Below are 25,968 nucleotides of genomic sequence, written 5' to 3'. Positions count from 1 at the left end.
ATGTATTTTCGGGTGAATTTGCGCTTCCTAAGCATAGCTCAGGCAAAGTAAAACACCAGTTTCCATGTGATGCACAATGTAACCTAAATGCATTTTCGGGTGAATTTGCGCTTCCTGAGCTTAGCTGAGGCTAAGAATTGCTCTAGATTCCATATGATGCGAATGTATTTTCGGGTGATTTTGCGCTTCCTAAGCTTAGCTCAGGCTTAGGAAAACACTAAATTTGATATGATGTGCAATGTAGCCTGAATGTATTTTCGGGTGATTTTGCGCTTCCTAAGCATAGCTCAGGCTTGGGATTGCTCTAGATTCTATATGATGTGCAATGTAACCTGAATGCATTTTCAGGTGATTTTGCGCTTCCTAAGCTTAGCTCAGGTTTAGGAAAACACCAAATTCGATATAATGTGCAATGTAACCTGAATGTATTTTCAGGTGATTTTGCGCTTCCTAAGCTAAGCTCAGGCTTAGGATTGCTCTAGATTTTATATGATGCGCAATATAACCATCATATTGCATTCTGGTTACATTGCGCATCATATGGAATCTGGTGTTTTCCTAAGCCTGAGCTAAGCTTAGTAAGCGCAAAATCACCTAAAAATGCATTCAGGTTACATTGCACATCATATAGAATCTAGAGCAATCCCAAGCCTGAGCTATGCTTAGGAAGCGCAAAATCACCCGCAAATACATTCAGGTTACATTGCAGATCATAAGCTTAGGAAGCGCAAAATCACCTGAAAATGCATTCATGTTATATTGCGCATCATATGGAATCTAGAGCAATTCTTAGCCGGAGCTAAACTTAGGAAGCGCAAAGTCATCCGAAAATGCATTCAGAATACATTGCGCATCATATTGAATCAAGATTCCATATGATGCGTGTGGCATAGCCAGCCATGCCTTGAACCCGGAAGTTGCCAAGCGGAGTAAACAAGCAACCGGAAATCATCAAGGCAACCCTATATGTTATTTTGTTAAACAGTTCATTCCATTATCTACTCTCGAATAAATAAGTATAGTTTAGACGCCTTCTCCTTATTCCCTGAATACGTTACAATTTGGCGACGAGGAAGAGATGCAAGTTTTTGTGAATCACCACCCGATCAATTTTGAAGTCGACACCGGAAGCCCTGTCAACGCTATTTCCAAGAGCATGTACGACCGGCTGTTTCAAGAGATCCCGTTGAACACCAGATCTACTGAAGAATTTGTGTGCTACAATGGTTCTGGATTCCGTGCTGTTGGAACGTTCAAAGCGATGATGAAGTACAAGGAGCATGAGTCACTGGAGGAAATTTTTGTCTTCGAAGGAACCCGGCAGCCGCTGTTCGGACGTCAAACGATGAGGAATTGGAACTTGAAGATTGATTTTTGCTTTATTTCAACGGATGAACAGGATGGTAAGCAGTTATTGGATCCACTCCTAAGGAAGCATGCAGCAGTATTTGAAGGTGAGTTAGGCCGTTTCAAACACAACCAGATTCATTTGGCTCTGAAGGAGGACGCTGTACCAAAATTCTGCAAACCAAGGAAAATCCCGTTGGCATTCAAAGAGAAAGTTGAAGCGGAACTGGACAGGTTGGAGAGTTCAGGAATAATTTCGAAGGCCCCTTCTTCTGAAGCTGAATGGGGTACACCGTTAGTTCCAGTCCTGAAGAAAGATTCTTCGTTACGTTTGTGCGCTGATTACCGTGTCACCGTAAATCCGTTCCTGTTGGACGATCATCACCCGTTTCCTGTTATCGAGGACATTTTTGCGGCGCTCCAGGGAGGAAAATATTTTGCGAAGTTATATTTGAAGAATGCGTACTACCAGCTTGAAGTTGATGATGAGACGAAGAAGATTCTGGCATGGAGCACGCATCGTGGAGTTTATTGGATGAACCGTCTTCCGTTTGGCACGAAACCAGCCTGTGCGATATTTCAAGGTACGTTGGAGCGAGTTCTTCAAGGTTGTCGTGGTACTGTTATCTATCTAGATGACGTGTTGATTTCCGGGGCGACAGTACGGGAACTCCTGGAGAATCTGGATGAAGTTTTGAGCCGTCTGAAGCAAGCCGGATTTCTGTTGAACAAAAACAAATGTGAATTCTTCAAGCAGACGGTAGCGTACCTCGGACATGTAATTGATGAAGATGGACTACACAAAGATCCGGAAAAGGTGAGAGCAATTTTGGACGTCAAATCACCAGCCGATGTCAAGGATGTTCGAGCGTTTGTTGGATTGGCTAACTACTACGCGAAATTTTGTCCAAGCTTGGCGCAGTGTTTGAAGCCGTTGTATGAATTGTTGAAGGATGGTGTAGAATTTTCCTGGACCAACAAGCAACAAAAGGCGTTTGAAAAAGCGAAAAAGCTTCTTTCCGAAGACACCGTATTATCCCACTACAATCCCAGTCTTCCTGTTCGGCTGTATTGCGATGCGTCCAACGAAGGTATTGGAGCTGTGATAACTCACGTTTTCCCGGATAAATCAGAACGCCCGATTTCATTTGCGTCACGGATTTTCAAGAAACACGAAGCTGGATATTCCGTAATTGATCGAGAAGCGTTGGCGATCTACTATGGTATCAACAAATTCAGCAACTACCTGTTTGGCCGACACTTTGAGCTCATGACCGACCACAAGCCATTGACTGGTTTGTTCAACCCGAAGGGTATTCCAGCCACTGCTGCAGGACGGTTACAACGATGGGCTGCATTCCTGGCAAACTGTGATTATGAGATTCGTCACGTGAAAGGTGTGAACAACGTTGCAGCCGATTTTCTATCAAGATTTCCATTGCGATGTGACGACGACGACGAAAATGATGAAGATAGCGTAAGTTTTTTGAATTTTATTGAAATTGAAACACGTTCTCTGGTGGAGCGAAAGCAAATTGTGATTGAAAGCCGAAGAGACAAGCTGATCAGCCGTGTTGTCGAGTACGTCCAATCCGGATGGCCCAGAATGATACAGGAGGACGAACTGAAGACATTCTATCAGAAGCGTGATGAATTGTGCGTGGAGGAAGGAGTTTTGCTCTGGGGTTATCGTATCGTGGTTCCCACCAAATTGAGGAAGATGTTGCTGGACGAACTTCACAAGGTACATCTGGGAATCGTGAAAATGAAGAGTATGGCCCGATCGTATTTCTGGTGGCCATGTTTGGATTACGATATCGAGACCCTCGGAAAGAAGTGCGAGCTGTGTATCCAACAAAGACCCGAAAGAAGCGATCCTGTCTCACCGTGGCGACTGACATCTGCACCAGGAGACCGAGTACACGTGGACCATTTTTCCTTCCGCGGATCGGATTTCTTCGTGATGATTGATAGCTACAGCAAATGGATTGAAACTTTTCCCGTGCGCACTTTGACTTCAAAAGAAACAATCGAGAAACTGTGTGAGTATATTTCAAGATTTGGTTCAATTTCAACTTTGGTGTCCGACAATGGAACAGCGTTTACGTCGGATGAATTTCAAAACTTTTGTAAATCAAGAGGAATCAACCATTTGCGAACGGCGCCATACAGCCCATGCTCGAACGGTGCTGCAGAGAATGCTGTGAAAACAGTGAAGACTGCTTTGAAGAAGCTCAATAATGATACAGCATTCCAGAAGAAATCAACGTCCATCATGATCAGCTCTTTTCTGGAAATGTACCGAGCTTCGAAACATGCGACGACAGCGGAAAGTCCATTCAAACTGATGTTCGGCAGAGAAATGAGGCTGAGGTTTGATACCTTGAAGTTTGATGCAACAAGACGACAGGACGACACAATCCAGAAGGTAAATAACAGAAAGAAACAAGAAACATTTGCCGTTGGAGAAACTGTGTACGTGCGAGACTACAGAAACCCGAAAAAAGCATCTTGGATACGAGAAAAAATTTTGAAAAAACTTGGAGCGGTACTCTTCGAATGCTCATCCGAGGAACTTGGTACTATCAAGCGACGATCTCATCAAATTTTGAAGTATCCGTATGATGACTATGAAGAAGATAGGAGAATCTCAAACGGCCACTGTAACGGGAATAACAACGACGACGCCGACTCGGACGCAAGCTATGTATCTCTTGAAGACGATGTGGAGGATAATCCGACCAATCAACCGAATGGAGCTTACGTTACGAGATATAACCGAGTTGTTCGACCACCACGGCGTTAGGAGGGGGAGTAGTTGTGGCATAGCCAGCCATGCCTTGAACCCGGAAGTTGCCAAGCGGAGTAAACAAGCAACCGGAAATCATCAAGGCAACCCTATATGTTATTTTGTTAAACAGTTCATTCCATTATCTACTCTCGAATAAATAAGTATAGTTTAGACGCCTTCTCCTTATTCCCTGAATACGTTACAATGCGCAATTGTAACTGGAATGTATTTTCGGGTGATTTTGCGCTTCCTAAGCATAGCTCAGGCTTAGGAAAACACCAGATTCCATATGATGCACAATGTAACCTGAATGCATTTTCGGGTGATTTTGCACTTCCTGAGCTTAGGTGAGGCTAAGAATTGCTCTAGATTCCTATGATGTAACACCAAATTCGATATGATGTGCAATGTAACCTGAATATATTTTCAGGTGATTTTGCGCTTTCTAAGCTTAGCTCAGGCTAAGGAAAACACCAGATTCCATATGATGCGAATGTATTTTCGGGTGATTTTGTGGTTCTGGATTCCGTGCTGTTGGAACGTTCAAAGCGATGATGAAGTACAAGGAGCATGAGTCACTGGAGGAAATTTTTGTCTTCGAAGGAACCCGGCAGCCGCTGTTCGGACGTCAAACGATGAGGAATTGGAACTTGAAGATTGATTTTTGCTTCATTTCAACGGATGAACAGGATGGTAAGCAGTTATTGGATCCACTCCTAAGGAAGCATGCAGCAGTATTTGAAGGTGAGTTAGGCCGTTTCAAACACAACCAGATTCATTTGGCTCTGAAGGAGGACGCTGTACCAAAATTCTGCAAACCAAGGAAAATCCCGTTGGCATTCAAAGAGAAAGTTGAAGCGGAACTGGACAGGTTGGAGAGTTCAGGAATAATTTTGAAGGCCCCTTCTTCTGAAGCTGAATGGGGTACACCGTTAGTTCCAGTCCTGAAGAAAAATTCTTCGTTACGTTTGTGCGCTGATTACCGTGTCACCGTAAATCCGTTCCTGTTGGACGATCATCACCCGTTTCCTGTTATCGAGGACATTTTTGCGGCGCTCTAGGGAGGAAAATATTTTGCGAAGTTATATTTGAAGAATGCGTACTACCAGCTTGAAGTTGATGATGAGACGAAGAAGATTCTGGCATGGAGCACGCATCGTGGAGTTTATTGGATGAACCGTCTTCCGTTTGGCACGAAACCAGCCTGTGCGATATTTCAAGGTACGTTGGAGCGAGTTCTTCAAGGTTGTCGTGGTACTGTTATCTATCTAGATGACGTGTTGATTTCCGGGGCGACAGTACGGGAACTCCTGGAGAATCTGGATGAAGTTTTGAGCCGTCTGAAGCAAGCCGGATTTCTGTTGAACAAAAACAAATGTGAATTCTTCAAGCAGACGGTAGCGTACCTCGGACATGTAATTGATGAGGATGGACTACACAAAGATCCGGAAAAGGTGAGAGCAATTTTGGACGTGAAATCACCAGCCGATGTCAAGGATGTTCGAGCGTTTGTTGGATTGGCTAACTACTACGCGAAATTTTGTCCAAGCTTGGCGCAGTGTTTGAAGCCGTTGTATGAATTGTTGAAGGATGGTGTAGAATTTTCCTGGACCAACAAGCAACAAAAGGCGTTTGAAAAAGCAAAAAAGCTTCTTTCCGAAGACACCGTATTATCCCACTACAATCCCAGTCTTCCTGTTCGGCTGTATTGCGATGCGTCCAACGAAGGTATTGGAGCTGTGATAACTCACGTTTTCCCGGATAAATCAGAACGCCCGATTTCATTTGCGTCACGGATTTTCAAGAAACACGAAGCTGGATATTCCGTAATTGATCGAGAAGCGTTGGCGATCTACTATGGTATCAACAAATTCAGCAACTACCTGTTTGGCCGACACTTTGAGCTCATGACCGACCACAAGCCATTGACTGGTTTGTTCAACCCGAAGGGTATTCCAGCCACTGCTGCAGGACGGTTACAACGATGGGCTGCATTCCTGGCAAACTGTGATTATGAGATTCGTCACGTGAAAGGTGTGAACAACGTTGCAGCCGATTTTCTATCAAGATTTCCATTGCGATGTGACGACGACGACGAAAATGATGAAGATAGCGTAAGTTTTTTGAATTTTATTGAAATTGAAACACGTTCTCTGGTGGAGCGAAAGCAAATTGTGATTGAAAGCCGAAGAGACAAGCTGATCAGCCGTGTTGTCGAGTACGTCCAATCCGGATGGCCCAGAATGATACAGGAGGACGAACTGAAGACATTCTATCAGAAGCGTGATGAATTGTGCGTGGAGGAAGGAGTTTTGCTCTGGGGTTATCGTATCGTGGTTCCCACCAAATTGAGGAAGATGTTGCTGGACGAACTTCACAAGGTACATCTGGGAATCGTGAAAATGAAGAGTATGGCCCGATCGTATTTCTGGTGGCCATGTTTGGATTACGATATCGAGACCCTCGGAAAGAAGTGCGAGCTGTGTATCCAACAAAGACCCGAAAGAAGCGATCCTGTCTCACCGTGGCGACTGACATCTGCACCAGGAGACCGAGTACACGTGGACCATTTTTCCTTCCGCGGATCGGATTTCTTCGTGATGATTGATAGCTACAGCAAATGGATTGAAACTTTTCCCGTGCGCACTTTGACTTCAAAAGAAACAATCGAGAAACTGTGTGAGTATATTTCAAGATTTGGTTCAATTTCAACTTTGGTGTCCGACAATGGAACAGCGTTTACGTCGGATGAATTTCAAAACTTTTGTAAACCAAGAGGAATCAACCATTTGCGAACGGCGCCATACAGCCCATGCTCGAACGGTGCTGCAGAGAATGCTGTGAAAACAGTGAAGACTGCTTTGAAGAAGCTCAATAATGATACAGCATTCCAGAAGAAATCAACGTCCATCATGATCAGCTCTTTTCTGGAAATGTACCGAGCTTCGAAACATGCGACGACAGCGGAAAGTCCATTCAAACTGATGTTCGGCAGAGAAATGAGGCTGAGGTTTGATACCTTGAAGTTTGATGCAACAAGACGACAGGACGACACAATCCAGAAGGTAAATAACAGAAAGAAACAAGAAACATTTGCCGTTGGAGAAACTGTGTACGTGCGAGACTACAGAAACCCGAAAAAAGCATCTTGGATACGAGAAAAAATTTTGAAAAAACTTGGAGCGGTACTCTTCGAATGCTCATCCGAGGAACTTGGTACTATCAAGCGACGATCTCATCAAATTTTGAAGTATCCGTATGATGACTATGAAGAAGATAGGAGAATCTCAAACGGCCACTGTAACGGGAATAACAACGACGACGCCGACTCGGACGCAAGCTATGTATCTCTTGAAGACGATGTGGAGGATAATCCGACCAATCAACCGAATGGAGCTTACGTTACGAGATATAACCGAGTTGTTCGACCACCACGGCATTAGGAGGGGGAGTAGTTGTGGCATAGCCAGCCATGCCTTGAACCCGGAAGTTGCCAAGCGGAGTAAACAAGCAACCGGAAATCATCAAGGCAACCCTATATGTTATTTTGTTAAACAGTTCATTCCATTATCTACTCTCGAATAAATAAGTATAGTTTAGACGCCTTCTCCTTATTCCCTGAATACGTTACAATGCGCAATTGTAACTGGAATGTATTTTCGGGTGATTTTGCGCTTCCTAAGCATAGCTCAGGCTTAGGAAAACACCAGATTCCATATGATGCACAATGTAACCTGAATGCATTTTCGGGTGATTTTGCACTTCCTGAGCTTAGGTGAGGTTAAGAATTGCTCTAGATTCCTATGATGTAACACCAAATTCGATATGATGTGCAATGTAACCTGAATATATTTTCAGGTGATTTTGCGCTTTCTAAGCTTAGCTCAGGCTAAGGAAAACACCAGATTCCATATGATGCGAATGTATTTTCGGGTGATTTTGCGCTTCCTAAGCTTAGCTCAGGCTTAAGAAAACACTAAATTTGATATGATGTGCCTGAATGTATTTTCGGGTGATTTTGCGCTTCCTAAGCATAGCTCAGGCTTGGGATTGCTCCGCTTCCTTAGCTTAGCTCAGGCTAAGGAAAACACCAGATTCCATATGATGCACAATGTAACCTGAATGTATTTTCAGATGATTTTGCGCTTTCTAAGCTTAGCTCAGGCTAAAGAAAACACCAGATTCCATGTGATGCGAATGTATTTTCGGGTGATTTTGCGCTTCCTAAGCTTAGCTCAGGCTTAAGAAAACACTAAATTTGATATGATGTGCCTGAATGTATTTTCGGGTGATTTTGCGCTTCCTAAGCATAGCTCAGGCTTGGGATTGCTCTAGATTCTATATGATGTGCAATGTAACCTGAATGCAATTTAAGGTGATTTTGCGCTTCCTAAGCTTAGCTCAGGCTAAGGAAAACACCAGATTCGATATAATGTGCAATGTAACCTGAATGTATTTTCAGGTGATTGAAAACACAAGGTTTTTTATATGATGCACAATGTAACCTGAATGCATTTTCGGGTGATTTTGCGCTACCTTAGCTTAGCTCAGGCTAAGGAAAACACCAGATTCCATAAAAATCACCCGAAAATACATTCGCATCATATGGAATCTAGAGCAATTCTAAGCCTCAGCTAAGCGCAGGAAGCGCAAAATCACCCGAAAATGCATTCAGGTTACATTGCACATCATATCGAATTTGGTGTTTTGCTAAGTCTGAGTTAAGCTTAGGAAGCGCAAAATCACCTGAAACTGCATTCAGGTTACATTGCACATCATATAGAATCTAGAGCAATCCTAAGCCTGAGCTATGCTTAGGAAGCGCAAAATCACCCGCAAATACATTCAGGTTACATTGCGCATCATATTGCATTCAGGTTACATTGCGCATCATATGGAATCTGGTGTTTTCCTAAGCCTGAGCTTTGCTTAGGAAGCGCAAAATCACCCGAAACTGCATTCAGGTTATATTGCGCATGATATGGAAACTGGTGTTTTCCTAAGCCTGAGCTAAGCTGAGGAAGCGCAAAATCACCCGAAAATGCATTGTGCATCATATGGAAACTGGTGTTTTACTTAGGCTGAGCTGTGCTTAGGAAGCGCAAATTCACCCGAAAATACATTCAGGTTATATTGCGCATCATATGGAATCTTAATCAATCCTAAGCCTGAGCTAAGCTTAGGAAGCGCAAAATCACCTACATTGCACATCATTTCGAATTTGGTGTTTTCCTAAGTCTGAGCTAAGCTTAGGAAACGCAAAATCACCTGAAAATGCGTTCAGGTTACATTGCACATCATATAGAATCTAGAGCAATCCCAAGCCTGAGCTATGCTTAGGAAGCGCAAAATCACCCGCAAACACATTCAGGTTACATTGCACATTATATGGAATTTGGTGTTTTGCTAAGCCTGAGCTATGCTTAGAAAGCGCAAAATCACCCGAAAATACATTCAGGTTATATTGCGCATCATATGGAATCTAGAGCAATCCTAAGCCTGAGCTGTGCTTAGGAAGCGCAAAATCACCTGAAAATGCATTCAGGTTACCTTGCAAATCATTTAGAATCTAGAGCAATCCCAAGCCTGAGCTATGCTTAGGAAGCGCAAAATCACCCGCAAATTCCTTCAGGTTACATTGTACCACATCATAAGCTTAGGAAGCGCAAAATCACCTGAAAATACATTCAGGTTACATTGCACATCATATCGAATTTAGTATTTTCCTAAGCCTGAGCTAAGCTTAGGAAGCGCAAAATCACCCGAAAATGCATTCACGTTATATTTCGCATCATATGGAATCTAGAGTAATTCTTAGCCTCAGCTAAGCTCAGGAAGCGCAAAATCACTTGAAAATGCATTCAGGTTACATTGTGCATCATATGGAATCTGGTGTTTTCCTAAGCCTGAGCTATGCTTACGAAGCGCAAAATCACCCGAAAATACATTCCAGTTTCAATTGCGCATCATATGTGTGGTAGTTTGGCACTAATCAAGTAGGCTGATGACAGGAGTTCAATTGATGACCACTCCAACTGTCAAGAAGCAAGCACGGAACCCACCACAAATGGCAGACGAGGATCGGATCTTACTGGATTTCAATGAAGATGAAGAATAATTCGAAGATTCTTTAAACGAAAGCCCTTCGCCCGGCCCCAGAACCAATGAATCGGCCGGATTTCAGTACCATGGAGATGACGAAGAAAAATGAAAATCAAACGAAGCGATCAAATCTAAAGTGGCAGACCACCTCAAGATGCACGAGAAACAAAATAAAGTCCTTCACGGACAACCGGCTGGTTGGTCCGGTGAAGGTACGGCTATTAAAGTCCTTTACGGACAACCGGCTGGTTGGTCCGGTGAAGGCACGACTACTAAAGTCCTTCACGGACAACCGGCTGGTTGGTCCGGTGGAGGCACGACTACTAAAGCCCTTCACGGACAACCGGCTGGTTGGTCCGGTGAAGGCATGACGAATAAAGTCCTTCACGGACAACCGGCTGGTTGGTCCGGTGAAGGCACGACTACTAAAGTCCTTCACGGACAACCGGCTGGTTGGTCCGGTGGAGGCACGACTACTAAAGCCCTTCATGGACAACCGGCTGGTTGGTCCGGTGAAGGCACGACTACTAAAGTCCTTCACGGACAACCGGCTGGTTGGTCCGGTGAAGGCACGACTAATAAAGTCCTTTACGGACAACCGGCTGGTTGGTCCGGTGAAGGCACGACTACTAAAGTCCTTCACGGACAACCGGCTGGTTGGTCCGGTGGAGGCACGACTACTAAAGCCCTTCACGGATAACCGGCTGGTTGGTCCGGTGAAGGCACGACTACTAAAGTCCTTCACGGACAACCGGCTGGTTGGTGTGGTGAAGGCACGACTAATAAAGTCCTTCACGGACAACCGGCTGGTTGGTCCGGTGAAGGCACGACTACTAAAGTCCTTCACGGACAACCGGCTGGTTGGTCTGGTGAAGGCACGACTACTAAAGTCCTTCACGGACAACCGGCTGGTTGGTCCGGTGAAGGCACGACTACTAAAGTCCTTCACGGACAACCGGCTGGTTGGTCCGGTGAAGGCACGACTACTAAAGTCCTTCACGGACAACCGGCTGGTTGGTCCGGTGAAGGCACGACTACTAAAGTCCTTCACGGACAACCGGCTGGTTAACGGACAACCGGCTGGTTGGTCCGGTGAAGGCACGCTTAAATTGTATTGTAATTCATATTGTATATGAAGAAAAGCTCTTCTTATAAAGAAAAGGAGCCATCTTTATAAAGAAAAGGAGATGTGGTAGTTTGGCACTCATCAAGTAGGCTGATGACAGGAGTTCAATTGATGACCACTCCAACTGTCAAGAAGCAAGCACGGAACCCACCACAATATGGAATCTAGATTCAATATGATGCGCAATGTATTCTGAATGCATTTTCGGATGATTTTGCGCTTCCTAAGTTTAGCTCAGGCTTAGGAAAACACCAAATTCCATATGATGCGTGTGGTGAATGATTCACTGATCCAAGCAACCCGATGGTACAGTAAAGCATTCGTGAATTAGTTTCTCTGGTGTGCAGACGTACCTACGTCAAAGTGCTACGAAGTTCTTAGTGTAGTTTCTATAGAGTTTAAATAAAAGCTTATTATTAGATTCTAACAGTTAATTAAACTCCAAAGTATCACATCTGGCGACGAGAACAATCCACGCTGCCTTTGAGTATCGGAAAATGTAAGTAAAACCCTCAAGCAACTTTTGCAAAAGTTGGGAAATCAAGCACATTTTTTTTTCTGTATCAAACATGTGGTTGCCTTAGCGACGAACTCGATTCGTCGGGCCAGGCTGAAAAGTTCACCTTAGGAGGGAACTTGCCTCAGCGGCGGATACGATCCGCCGGGTCAGGCTGTAAAAGTTCGCCTCAAAAGGAAACTTGCCTTAGCGACGGATACGATCCGTCGGGTCAGGCTGTTGAAAGAAAAGTTGACCTTCAAAGGCAACTACCTTAGCGGCGGATACGATCCGTCGGGTCAGGTTGTAAAAAGTTCGCCTTTCGAAGGGAGCTTGCCTTAGCGGCGGATACGATCCGTCGGGTCAGGCTGTTGTACAAAAAGTTGACCTTCAAAGGCAACTACCTTAGCGGCGGATACGATCCGTCGGGTCAGGTTGTAAAAAGTTCGCCTTTCGAAGGGAACTTGCCTTAGCGACGGATACGATCCGTCGGGTCAGGCTGTTGTACGAACGGTTGGCCTTAAAAAGCAACTGCATTTGCGGCGGATACGATCCGCCAGGTCAAACTGTGAAAATTTTGCCTCTAAAAAGGGATTTCGCCTTGGCCTTGAGAGCAACGTGTAAAATGCTAAAAAAAATAATAACACGTGGTTGTCATGCCAACGCAATGCATCGCTTAATATATGGCAAGCCCAGTGAACCAGACGGAATTGGTTGCCAATGGCAACTGGGCAAATGAAAAACAATCTTAGTTTGTTTATGTCATGTGTCTAAGATCTCCCAAAGTTTGTAAAAGTATACATTTTTGAATGCAACCACAACTTAATAAAATCTAATTTAAACAGATGGAAGACCAGTTGTTTAAACTGCCACCGTTCGAGTGTGACAACGTTCCAATAACGGAACTTAGACAATCATGGTTCGATTACAAGAGACAGTTTGAGTACATCGCGGCTGCGATGAGCAAGAAGAGCAAGAAAAAACTCAAAAGCATCTTCCTGGCTGTCGCTGGTCGTCAACTTCAACGTGTGTATGAGAGCTTACCCAATGCTAACCATGAAACCACTGAAGACGGCGGAGATGATTTCGAAAATGTCATACAACGATTGGATACTTATTTTGCTCCGAAACGCCACGACACCTTCGAGAGGCACGCATTTTGGACGCAGAAACCAGTCACCGGCGAGACCCTTGACAAATTTTTGCTGCGGGCCAAGGTATTGGCCACTAAATGTCAGTTTGGAACAACGGAACGAGAAAGCCGCGATGCAGCCGTGATTGACAAGATCGTAATGCTTGCACCACCTGAATTGCGACGGAAAATATTGGAGAAGCCCAACATCAACTTGGACGAGTTTACCAACCTCGTCAACACCCACCTTTCTATTCAACACCAAGTCCGTGAGTTGAACCAACATGCTTCTAGTGCTGGGAACATGCTAGAAACCAGTCGTGGCAGTACGTTTGTGAACAAAATATCCAACACTAATGACAAATCTCGCTGGACACAAAGCTATCAAGTTTCCGATTGTAGCAGATGTGGTAACAGACCACACAAGCCAGAAGAGAACTGTCCAGCCAAGAACGTCAAGTGTCACAACTGCGATGCCATTGGTCATTTCGCGAAAAAGTGTCGCGGAAGGATTGATAAGTCTGGTCCGAAAAAGCGCAAGTCTACAGACTACCAAGATCATCGCCGTTTCAAGAAGCCCAAAATCAACGCTGTCAGCGCCAATCAGTTGCCTGAATCACGTGCTGTGAAACCTGAAGCTCATCCGCAGGACTCCTTCATATATGCAATCAGCGATAACCACGACGAGTTGGTTTGGTGTAAGGTCGGTGGCGTGCTCATCGAAATGATGATCGACTCAGGTAGCAAATACAACATTGTTGATGAATCAACGTGGCAATATATCCGGAACAAAAATGCTTTCCTGAAGAATGTGCGTCCGTCATCCAAACAGCTATCGGCTTACGCGCAACGTGAATCCTTGAGTATCATCTGTACATTCGATGCCGAAATAACGGTTGTCGAGGGTAATGGCCTCAGTGTTGACACTACATTTTATGTTGTAAAAGGTGGTGAACAGAACTTGCTAGGAAGAGTTACATCGAAGCAGTTGGGAGTGTTGTTGATCAGCCTACCTAGCGCCGTGAGTCCGGAGGAGATTCAGCACATTTCAGATAACGCTATTGATAAGTTCCCTGTAATTAAAGGTATAAACTAGTATTTAGCTAATAAACACAAATTGTAAAATTTAATCATACATACAGGCGTCAAAATACGTATTAACGCAGACAGACGTTCTAGCTCGAACAAATTTATTCAAATTTTCTATGTAAATTTTCACTAGCGACACCTAGGCAACCGATTGCCACAGTGCAGTCGCGAGTAGCTGACAGTTTGAGAAACCACGTGCTTCCAGCCGCTTGCTTACCACCCAATTCACCACCCACCGAAAAATAAAATCAAAACAAACACTGGCAAAATCATTCCTACATTTGCGTCACATTCACATAGATTTCCCAATGCGAGTGAAGTTCATCCAAATGCAGTTTTATTCAAGCAAATCTATGTAACATAAAAGTAATAATGTGTAAAATATTTTACAAGAGTCCTGCGCTAATTTGTGCAAAAGATTTTAGACATTAAATAAAAGTCATTTACTCTGCACAAATTATGTGGAAACATTATTAGCGTGCAACAGGTGCGGTCTTTTCCCGCCATCCGACTGGAAGACGACCGTGGTGACAGTTGTTGGTCGCAACGCACATGTGAGGCAGCGATTGTATATGAACGCCGCTAACGCCATCTGTTCGCTGATTGCCACTTGGCAATTTGTGGCGGCCATGTTTTTTACACAAGCTGCTGAGTCAAACTTGAACGTCTGTCTGCGGTATTAACATTGATGAAACTGTCAACCCCGTGGCCCAACATGTTCGCCGAGTCCCAATAGCTCTTCGTCAACAAGTCGAAGATCAACTCAATAGGCTATTAAAATTGGGTATTATCGAAAAAGTTAATGGTCCTAGTCCGTGGGTGTCACCTGTTGTAATAGTCATAAAAGACAACGGTGACGTGCGGCTGTGCATCGACATGCGTCGTGTTAACACTGCGATCCGGAGAGAGTATCATATGATACCTACTCTTGATGATCTTCTTGCAAGGTACTGTATCAAGATGAAGTTGTGAAATGAATAACATAAAATAAATTAACATAACAATTAACAGGTTAAATGGATCCATGTGGTTTTCCCGGCTTGACATCAAAGATGCGTATCACCAAGTGGAATTGCATGAGTCAAGTCGACACATCACGACATTCATTACGCACCTCGGGATGTTCCGATACACAAGGTTAATGTTCGGAATCTGCAGCGCGTCCGAACACTTTCAAAGGATAATCGAACAGTTATTGAGCGACTGTCCCAACTCCTTCAACTTTCAAGATGACATCTTTATTTATGGGAAAACGGAAGCTGAACACGATGCCGCCTTGCAGCGCGTTCTACATACCCTGGAAGCCCACAACGTGGTACTAAATACGAAGAAGTGCAAATTCAAGGTATCGGAGACGGAATTTCTAGGGCACGATATCTCCCAACACGGCGTTAAACCAACGGAAGATAAAATAATGGCCGTGCAGCAGTTCAGGTCACCCAGATCTGCGGAGGAGGTACGCAGTTTTCTTGGTCTTGTTGGCTACGTAGGAAGGTTCATCCCCGATTTGGCTACCAAGACATTCCATCTTCGACAGCTGACTGTTACCGGACAGAAATTCGACTGGTCGTCGAAGCACGATATTGCGTTCCAAAATCTCAAGCAGGCAGTATGCTCCGCTCCAGTACTAGGATTTTTCGATAATAACCGACGAACTAGAGTAGTCGCAGATGCGTCACCAGTGGGTTTAGGAGCAGTCCTACTGCAGTTTGAAGATGAATGCGATGATAAGCCGATCGTCATTTCGTATGCTAGCAAGAGCTTATCTCCCACAGAGCGCAGATATTGTCAAACCGAGAAGGAAGCCCTCGCCATAGTGTGGAGCGTCGAGAAGTTTAAATTGTTCCTGCTCGGCAGGGACTTCGAACTCGAAACTGACCACCGTCCTTTAACAGTGATTTTCAAGCCAACCTCGCAGCCTCCAGGTCGCATCGAAAGATGGGTACTCAGATTACAACCGTTCAAATTCAAGATTGTGTATAAGCCCGGCAAGCTGAACGTTGCGGACCCGCTTTCTCGTTTATCTCCAACAAATGATAATGAAGACATCGATAAATGCGACGACAAGATCTACATCAATGCCATTACGGATTCAGTTGCTGTGGATGTATCAGAAATCAAGAACGCAATAGACGAGGACCCGGAATTGCTTATCGTTAAGGACGCTCTGTTGACAGGAGATTGGGCGAATGAATCAGTCAGGGATGGTGCCAAGAAGTATATACCCTTCCAAAACGAGCTGGCTCTTCTTGAAGATTACGTAATCCGCGGGTGCAGAATAGTTGTTCCTCAAGGAACAACTGTGTACAAGGATGCTGCAGCTCGCACACGAAGGGCATCCAGGAGAAACGTTGATGATAACGCGCCTGCGTGACAGAGTTTGGTGGCCTGGAATGGACGAAGATGCAAGAAAAACAGTTAAACACTGTGAAGGCTGCCGTTTGGTTAGTAGACCCTCTGCACCCGAGCCAATGCGCCGTCGAGCTATGCCAAATGAGCCATGGATAGATGTAGCAATGGACTTTCTGGGCCCGTTACCGTCGAACGTATATCTCTTGGTGATAGTGGATTACTACAGCCGATACAAGGAAGTGTGTATCATGAAGAGGATCACATCAGAAGAAACAATCAAACAAATCGAACCAATCTTTGTACGGTTAGGTTATCCAAGAACGATCACACTGGACAACGGTCGTCAGTTTATCAGCACGGAATTTGAGGACTATTGTCGCACAAGAAACATAACTCTCAACCATACCGCTCCATACTGGCCGCAGGCGAATGGCGAAGTTGAGAGACAAAACAGCTCTCTGCTAAAACGACTCAAGATCAGCCATTCTTTAAACCGTGATTGGGAAACGGATTTGCTGCAGTATTTAATGATGTATAACACCACTGCACACTCAATTACGGGAAAGGCCCCATCGGTGCTTTTGCAAAATCGTTTAATTCGGTCCAAAATTCCGACGATTGGCGACATAGAAACGGCGCCACCTGTTAGTTCCGAAGCCCAAGACAGAGATACCGTTTTAAAACACAGAGGGAAAGAAAGGGAAGATATCAGACGTCATGCAAAGCCCTCAGAAGTTCAAGAAGGAGACAACGTTCTGTTGAAGAACCTTGTGTCGACAGGCAAACTTACTTCAACATTTGGCAGAACAGAATATAACGTAGTTGAGAGGAAAGGAAACCGCGTTACAGTATTTAATCCCGTATCCGGTGGCGTGCTTGAAAGAAACACGGCTCATGTCAAGAAAATACCCAAACATCCTAACGATGAAGGAACATCAAGTGGCGTATGCGATGGAACACACAGTCCTGTAGTCGGTCACGATCTGGAACCAGTGCAAACATCTCGTCCATCCCGTTCGATGTCTCGACCAACCTGGCAACGCGATTATGTTGTCAATCAACCATAATCTGGATAAAAAGGAAGATGTGGTGAATGATTCACTGATCCAAGCAACCCGATGGTACAGTAAAGCATTCGTGAATTAGTTTCTCTGGTGTGCAGACGTACCTACGTCAAAGTGCTACGAAGTTCTTAGTGTAGTTTCTATAGAGTTTAAATAAAAGCTTATTATTAGATTCTAACAGTTAATTAAACTCCAAAGTATCACAATGCGCAATATAACTTGAATGCATTTTCGGGTGATTTTGCGCTTCCTAAGCTTAGCTCAGGCTTAGGAAAACAGTAAATTCGATATGATGTGCAATGTAACCTGAATGTATTTTCAGGTGATTTTGCGCTTCCTAAGCTTATGATGTGCAATGTAACCTGAATGTATTTGCGGGTGATTTTGCGCTTCCTAAGCATAGTTCAGGCTTAGGATTGCTCTAGATTCCATATGATGCGCAATATAACCTGAATGTATTTTCGGGTGATTTTGCGCTTCCTGAGCATAGCTCAGGCTTAGGAAAACACCAGATTCCATATGATGCGCAATGTAACCTGAATGCAATATGATGCGCAATGTAACCTGTGGTGTTTGTCTCTTGACAGTTATACTAATAATGATCGTTATTAGCACACTGCCTACACAGCGGTCTGCTAAACTACCACATCTCCTTTTCTTCAAAGGAAAATGTTTACTTTAGCATCAGTTACTTATAATAGGTACTTTATTTTGAGACAGTAAGGCTCCATGTGTGCGACTGGTAGAAGTGCGTATCGTATTTCCGTTTCTTTGGGTTTTATTGCATGCTAAGCCAAATGCTAAACTATATGCTATTTCTTACTACGGGGATGAAATTCCGTAGCTCCCTTCAAAAGGTGAACTTCTCAGAATGTGGAGTTTCTGATCAATCAAATCGTACCGCCTAGTCGGTGGAGTCGGAATTGCCATACCTCCTTTTGTTTTAAGTTGGGCCGACTTCTTAACAAAATTCCCAAGGTAAACAGTTCTATAATCGGACCCAACGAATCGCATCCGTCGCGTCGCTACGGTGGCACCCTTCTATGTTGAGACTAAACTGTCGCAACGATCATTCACTTTCTAGAGTGAGTTGACCTGAGACAAGTTTCCTCTTCTTTTTTCTGGCAGCTTGACCCGGTGGATCGCATCCACCGCAAAGGCAAGTTCCCTTCGTGAGGTGAACTTTTATCTTTGGACAGCCTGACCCGGTGGATCGCATCCACCGCTGAGGCAAGTTCCCTTCATGAGGCGAACTTTTAACACTTTACAACTACCGGACCCGACAGTTCGAAACTGCCGCTACGGTTGCTTCCTTTTAGGTAAGCATTCTTTCGCCGGACCCGACAGATCGTATCTGTCGCTACGGCAGCTCCCTTTTGAGGTGAGCTTTTCCTTTTCGCCTGCATCGGCCAGATTTTCATCCGCCGGTGAGGCATCTTTTCCCTCTTTTATCTGACCCGGTCAGATACTATCCGCCGGGATCAGACAGTATATATTTACCACTTTACCGCACTGTAGTGTGTTCATATTCCGAGTCATAATTCTAATCTTGATTCCAATCAGCTTCGATTTCCTACGCTGGGTTCTTGTTTCTCGTCGCCAATGTGGTGTTTGTCTCTTGACAGTTATACTAATAATGATCGTTATTAGCACACCGCCTACACAGCGGTCTGCTAAACTACCACATAACCTAAATGCATTTTCGGGTAATTTTGCGCTTCCTAAGCTTAGTTCAGGCTTAGGATTGCTCTAGATTCCATATTGTGGTAGATTTAATAACTAGTAGTAGGCTGGGAGATGCCGGACGGCAGAGTGAAAAGAGCTGTCAATAAATACGGTTGCCACCCACCACAAATGGCTGACGAGGATGGGATCCAAGCCATGAAGAGAATCGGAACTTGAAAAACAAGATTTGAGGTATCCTGGACGATTTGATGGATTGATGAGCACGGACCGCAATTAATTTTACCATTCCTCTGTGGGCGAGATCTCCTAGGCGACCAAGGGAGATAGGGCCGGTGCTGTTTTACGACGACAATTGAAATGTTATTCACGATGTGATATGGAGGACAGCCTTACAAACCCCCGGGATGGATGAAGACTCTTGGTGTTGTCAGCATGTTAGTTGCTACGATTTGTGCACTGCGAAAGCTAAAAAGGATCAATACGTTTCCGTACGCTATCAACCAGCGATAGGTAAATATGAATAAAATTTAAAGTCCAACATTAGGACACGCGCTGTTCCTGGAGAGAAACGCATATAACAAAATCCTTAACGAGTAACACGCTAGGCAACGTGTTAGCTCGGAGAAGGTAAGAAGTACCAAAGACCTTAACGGACAACATGCTGCCAACATGTTGGTCCGGAGAAGGCAAAGAAATATCAAAGTCCTTAACGAACAACACGCTGGCAACGTGTTGGCTCGGAGAAGGCAGCTAAAATCAAAGTCCTTAACGGACAACGTGCTGCCAACACGTTGGTTCGGAGAAGGCAATAATAAAGTCCTTAACGAGCAACTCGCTGGCGACGTGTTGGCTCGGAGAAGGCAGAAAGCATCAAAGTCCTTAACGGGCAACACGCTAGTAACGTGTTGGCCCGGAGAAGGCAGATAATAATATTTACAGTTTTCAGCAATCCGAAAAAGAACGAGACTTTAAAAACAGACAACCTTTCAAAGATGTGGATTTGGAAGATTGATTCAGAGATTGCAGAACAGTGCAGTTTAAGTTTGGAGGAGCCTTAATACAAACTAATGAAAACCATTCTTGGACGATTTTTAATGAAAAGCAGAGAGGCGTTGAGGCGTAGGCCGGATAAGGTATGCCCAACCGTATAACATGGTGCATTGCAGATCCCTTTGCCACCTACATCAGAGTCAGCAAAGCAAGTTGTTCAAGTCTATTGGAAAAGAGAAAAACCAAGACAATAACGCTTAGATGTCTAAAGTTTTAGAAGAAGTTTCATTTGTGTGATGATGAGATAAGATCGAGTAACTAACGGAATCCTGTCGATGGAGTTGCAGGAGTTTCCGTTCAATGTTTGCGAAGAAATTCATGTATGGAGAACTACATACTTGAAAACAAAGCCTTTTTTGATTTGCAACAAAAGGAGATGTGGTAGATTAAATAACTAGTAGTAGGCTGGGAGATGCCGGACGGCAGAGTGAAAAGAGCTGTCAATAAATACGGTTGCCACCCACCACACATATGATGCGCAATATAACCTGAATGTATTTTCGGGTGATTTTGCGCTTCCTTAGCATAGCTAAGGTTAAGGAAAACACCAGATTCCATATGATACACAATATAACCTGGATGTATTTTCAGGTGATTTTGCGTTTCCTAAGCTTAGCTCCGGCTTAGGAAAACACTAAATTCGATATGATGTGCAATGTAACCTGAATGTATTTTCGGGTGATTTTGCGCTTTCTAAGCAAAGCTCAGGCTTGGGACTGCTCTAGATTCTATATGATGTGCAATGTAACCTGAATGCAATTTAAGGTGATTTTGCGCTTCCTAAGCTTAGCTCAGGCTTAGGAAAACACCAAATTCGATATGATGTGCAATGTAACCTGAATGTATTTTCAGGTGATTTTGCGCTTCCTAAGCATAGTTCAGGCTTAGGATTGCTCTAGATTCCATGTGATGCGCAATATAACCTGAATGTATTTTCGGGTGAATTTGCGCTTCCTAAGCATAGCTCAGGCAAAGTAAAACACCTGTTTCCATGTGATGCACAATGTAACCTGAATGCATTTTCGGGTGAATTTTCGCTTCCTGAGCTTTGCTGAGGCTAAGAATTGCTCTAGATTCCATATGATGCGAATGTATTTTCCGGTGATCTTGCGCTTCCTAAGCTTAGCTCAGGCTTAGGAAAACACTAAATTTGATATGATGTGCAATGTAGCCTGAATGTATTTTCGGGTGATTTTGCGCTTCCTAAGCATAGCTCAGGCTTGGGATTGCTCTAGATTCTATATGATGTGCAATGTAAGCTGAATGCAATTTAAGGTGATTTTGCGCTTCCTAAGCTTAGCTCAGGCTTAGGAAAACACCAGATTCGATATAATGTGCAATGTAACCTGAATGTATTTTCAAGTGATTGAAAACACAAGGTTCCATATGATGCACAATGTAACCTGAATGCATTTTCGGGTGATTTTGCGCTTCCTAAGCTTAGCTCAGGCTTAGGATTGCTCTTGATTCCTTATGATGCGCAATATAACCTGAATGTATTTTCGGGTGATTTTGCGCTTTCTGAGCTTAGCTGAGGCTAAAAATTGCTCTAGATTCCTATGATGTAACCAAATTCGATATGATGTGCAATGTAACCTGAATGTATTTTCAGGTGATTTTGCGCTTCCTAAGCTCAGCTCAGGCTAAGGAAAACACTATATTCCATATGATGCACAATGTTACCTGAATGTATTTTCAGGTGATTTTGCGCTTCCTAAGCTTAGCTCAGGCTAAGGAAAACACCAGATTCCACATGATGTACAATGTAACCTGAATGCATTTTCAGGTGATTTTGCGCTTCCTAAGCTTAGCTCAGGCTTAGGAAAACACCAGATTCCATATGACGCGCAATATAACCTGAATGCATTTTTGGGTGATTTTGCGCTTCCGAAGCTTAGCTCAGGTATGGAAAACACCAGATTCCATATGATGCGAAATATAACCTGAATGCATTTTCGGGTGATTTTGCGCTTCCTAAGCTTAGCTCAGGCTTAGGAAAACACCAAATTCGATATGATGTGTAGTGTACCCTGAATGTATTTTCGGGTGATTTTGCGCTTCCTAAGCATAGCTCAGGCTTAGGATTGCTCTAGATTCTATATGATGCGCAATATGACCTGAATGTATTTTCGGGTGATTTTGCGCTTCCTAAGCATAGCTCAGGCTTAGGAAAACACCAGATTCCATATGAAGCGCAATGTAACCTGAATGCAATATGATGCGCAATGTAACGTGAATGTATTTTCAGGTGATTTTGCGCTTCCTAAGCTAAGCACAGGCTTAGGATTGCTCTAGATTCCATATAATGCGCAATATAACCCAAATGTATTTTCGGGTGATTTTGCGCTTCCAAAGATGGAAATCACTCAAAGGGGTTTTTCCCTCTTCCAAATTTTTAGTTAAAATAATAATAATAATAATAATAGTGTTTTCCTAAGCCTGAGCTAAGCTTAGGAAGCGCAAAATCACGCGAAACTGCATTTAGATTATATTGCGCATCATATGGAATCTGGTGTTTTCCTAAGCCTGAGCTAAGCTGAGGAAGCGCAAAATCACCCGAAAATGCATTCAGGTTACATTGTGCATCATATGGAAACTGGTGTTTTACTTAGGCTGAGCTATGCTTAGGAAGCGCAAATTCACTCTAGATTCCATATGATGCGCAATATAACCTGAATGTATTTTCGGGTGATTTTGCGCTTCCTAAGCATAGCTCAGGTTAAGGAAAACACCAGATTCCATATGATGCGCAATATAACCTGAATGTATTTGCGGGTGATTTTGCGTTTCCTAAGCTTAGCTCCGGCTTAGGAAAACACTAAATTCGATATGATGTGCAATGTAACCTGAATGTATTTTCGGGTGATTTTGCGCTTCCTAAGCAAAGCTCAGGCTTGGGATTGCTCTAGATACTATATGATGTGCAGTGTAACCTGAATGCAATTCAAGGTGATTTTGCGCTTCCTAAGCTTAGCTCAGGCTTAGGAAAACACCAAATTCGGTATGATGTGCAATGTAACCTGAATGTATTTTCAGGTGATTTTGCGCTTCCTGAGCTAAGCTCAGGCTTAGGATTGCTCTAGATTCCATATGATGCGCAATATAACCTGAATGTATTTTCGGGTGAATTTGCGCTTCCTAAGCATAGCTCAGGCAAAGTAAAACACCAGTTTCCATGTGATGCACAATGTAACCTGAATGCATTTTCGGGTGAATTTGCGCTTCCTGAGCTTAGCTGAGGCTAAGAATTGCTCTAGATTCCATATGATGCGAATGTATTTTCGGGTGATTTTGCGCTTCCTAAGCTTAGCTCAGGCTTAGGAAAACACTAAATTTGATATGATGTGCAATGTAGCCTGAATGTATTTTCGGGTGATTTTGCGCTTCCTAAGCATAGCTCAGGCTTGGGATTGCTCTAGATTCTATATGATGTGCAATGTAACCTGAATGCATTTTCAGGTGATTTTGCGCTTCCTAAGCTTAGCTCAGGTTTAGGAAAACACCAAATTCGATATAATGTGCAATGTAACCTGAATGTATTTTCAGGTGATTTTGCGCTTCCTAAGCTAAGCTCAGGCTTAGGATTGCTCTAGATTTTATATGATGCGTGTGGTGATATTCTGCGAAGATCATAGTAGGTCTCGATGCGATAGAGGACTTGGAACACCAGAGCTGTCAACAGAGGAAGCATTGAACTTGCGGGGCTGAAGTTATAAATAAAGAAGTCTTCAAGATATTTCTTATCTTTTGAAAGCCACATATAATACCCCGAAACCCCACAAATTGGCGACGAGGACGGGATGGTGGTGGACAGCAAAGCACAAAAGGTCGAAAGCAACAAGAACAAATTCAATGAAGATGTAACTGCGGACGACGTTGTTGCCGTCGAGGACGGAGTGGAAGAAGTGATAGACCTAGACGATGAAAAGGAGGAATTTAATGAAGGGGACAAGAATAAAGCGGAAGCTGAGAAGGCTCCGGTGGCTGAGGTGCCAGCCGAAGCTGAGAAGGCGGATCAGGAAAAGAATGACGGAGAGATGAAAGTTGATGACAAAAAATACGAGGAGAACAAAGTGAATGAAATTTAAGGCTGATTTAGCCGATATTGCCGAAGAATGAAGACGAGTCAAAGGATGAGGAAAATCCAGAAAACGAAACCAAATCTGAAGATTCCCAGATTTTTAATGGAGTCGTAGAAAAAGATGACTGATAGCAGCACCACTGTAGATAAGATTGAACCCGAGATACCAAAGTCGGCCACGGAAGGAGTCGAGTCAATTGCGGATATGTGAGTATGAAAACCAGGAAAAACCCAAAAATCCTTAAATAGCATCGCCTTGGCAACGCGATGGCTCGGAATGGGAAAATGTATCGAAGTCCTTGAAGGGCAACACGCCAATACCGTGTTGAACCAGAAAAGGCCAATATCAAAGTCCTTAACGAACAACCGCTACAAGCGTGTTGGCTCGGAGAAGGCAAATATAAAAGTCCTTAACGGACAACGTGCTGCCAACACGTTGGTCCGGAGAAGGCAATATCAAAGTCCTTAACGAGCAACTCGCTGGCGACGTGTTGGCTCGGAGAAGGCAGAGAGAATCAAAGTCCTTAACGGACAACGTGCTGCCAACACGTTGGTCCGGAGAAGGCAATAATAAAGTCCTTAACGGACAACGCGGTGATGCGTTGGTCCTGAAAAGGCAAAGAGCTATCAAAGTCCTTAACGGGCAATGCGCTAGTAACGCGTTGGCCCGGAGAAGGCAGAATAATGATTTTGCAAACAGTTTTCAGCAATATGGTAGAGAAATAGTTTGGCAACATTAAGGAAAATATTGGCGATTTACTTCAAGCTAATCCATATCTCAGGATGAACGGGAAACAGACGAACGGACCAGCGATTATACGTTACCGAGTTAGTCGCTATCGATGTATCCGAGTTGGAAACCACCATTGATTCCGAATTCAATGCTTCCTCTGTTGACAGCTCTGGTGTTCCAAGTCCTCTATCGCATCGAGACCTACTATGATCTTCGCAGAATATCACTAGTAGGTTGATCATCAATTCCTTAACCTGTGACGCGTCGTTAAATGCCGAATGAATCAATGATTGATATTGCCATGGATTTTTGGGCACACTTAACCGCGTTAAGATGGTAGGTTTCACTTCAGGTAAGACATTTCATTTCAGGTAACACATGAAGAAGCTGAAAAATGCGGAAGGATAATCACATGCAGCGGGAATACCTGCATCACAACCAACGTCGACAATTCAAAGGCATATGCGATATGAGGATATCGTTGATTGGGTTTTATTCGTTGAATCACCCTAAAGGGAGGGAGATGTGGTGATATTCTGCGAAGATCATAGTAGGTCTCGATGCGATAGAGGACTTGGAACACCAGAGCTGTCAACAGAGGAAGCATTGAACTTGCGGGGCTGAAGTTATAAATAAAGAAGTCTTCAAGATATTTCTTATCTTTTGAAAGCCACATATAATACCCCGAAACCCCACAATGCGCAATATAATAGACCGGCCCACATTTGTATGGCGAGAAAGAAAAGTTGGATAAATTCACGGGGCACCCTCTAGAATCGTGCCTTTGGATGAGAAGAACAATCTGTGAAAGATTCAGCTCAATCGGTTTAAAACTGAGCTGGCGCAAATGAGTTGAAGGTTTGTATGGGATTTTCAGTCCAAATATATGGGAAATTGGATGACCTACAGTCTCTCACTC

The 25,968-nt window shown here is 43.8% G+C and overlaps 2 protein-coding genes across 2 annotated transcripts; both read left to right on the top strand.

The window, feature by feature from the left end:
• Positions 1-1,078: 1,078 nt before the first annotated feature.
• On the top strand, positions 1,079-4,153 carry LOC134290007 (uncharacterized protein K02A2.6-like). Its single transcript, XM_062856922.1, has 2 exons — positions 1,079-2,746; positions 2,873-4,153. Exons 1-2 carry the CDS (start codon positions 1,079-1,081, stop codon positions 4,151-4,153), a joined length of 2,949 nt encoding a protein of 982 aa, XP_062712906.1.
• Positions 4,154-11,642: 7,489 nt separating this feature from the next.
• Positions 11,643-14,090, top strand: LOC134290004 (uncharacterized). The gene is made up of 2 exons (XM_062856907.1): positions 11,643-11,865; positions 12,708-14,090. The coding sequence occupies exon 2, from the start codon at positions 12,708-12,710 to the stop codon at positions 14,088-14,090; it is 1,383 nt and encodes a 460-aa protein (XP_062712891.1). The 5' UTR covers positions 11,643-11,865.
• The last annotated feature ends 11,878 nt before the right edge of the window (positions 14,091-25,968 follow it).

This window comes from Aedes albopictus, chromosome 1, assembly GCF_035046485.1.
Source record: "Aedes albopictus strain Foshan chromosome 1, AalbF5, whole genome shotgun sequence".
Taxonomy (NCBI): Eukaryota; Metazoa; Arthropoda; class Insecta; order Diptera; family Culicidae; genus Aedes; species Aedes albopictus.
The sequence above is the reverse complement of the archived record's forward strand: the minus strand, read 5'-3'. Positions and strand labels throughout refer to the sequence as shown.

What these genes read in the sequence shown, in the direction of transcription:
- LOC134290007 (XM_062856922.1), top strand. Translation starts at nt 1,079, where the DNA reads ATGCAAGTTTTTGTGAATCACCACCCGATCAATTTTGAAGTCGACACC. An exon ending in AGATTCGTCACGTGAAAGGT is followed by an intron (nt 2,747 to 2,872) that starts GTGAACAACGTT and finishes TCTCTGGTGGAG; the next exon opens with CGAAAGCAAATTGTGATTGA.
- LOC134290004 (XM_062856907.1), top strand. Translation starts at nt 12,708, where the DNA reads ATGGAAGACCAGTTGTTTAAACTGCCACCGTTCGAGTGTGACAACGTT.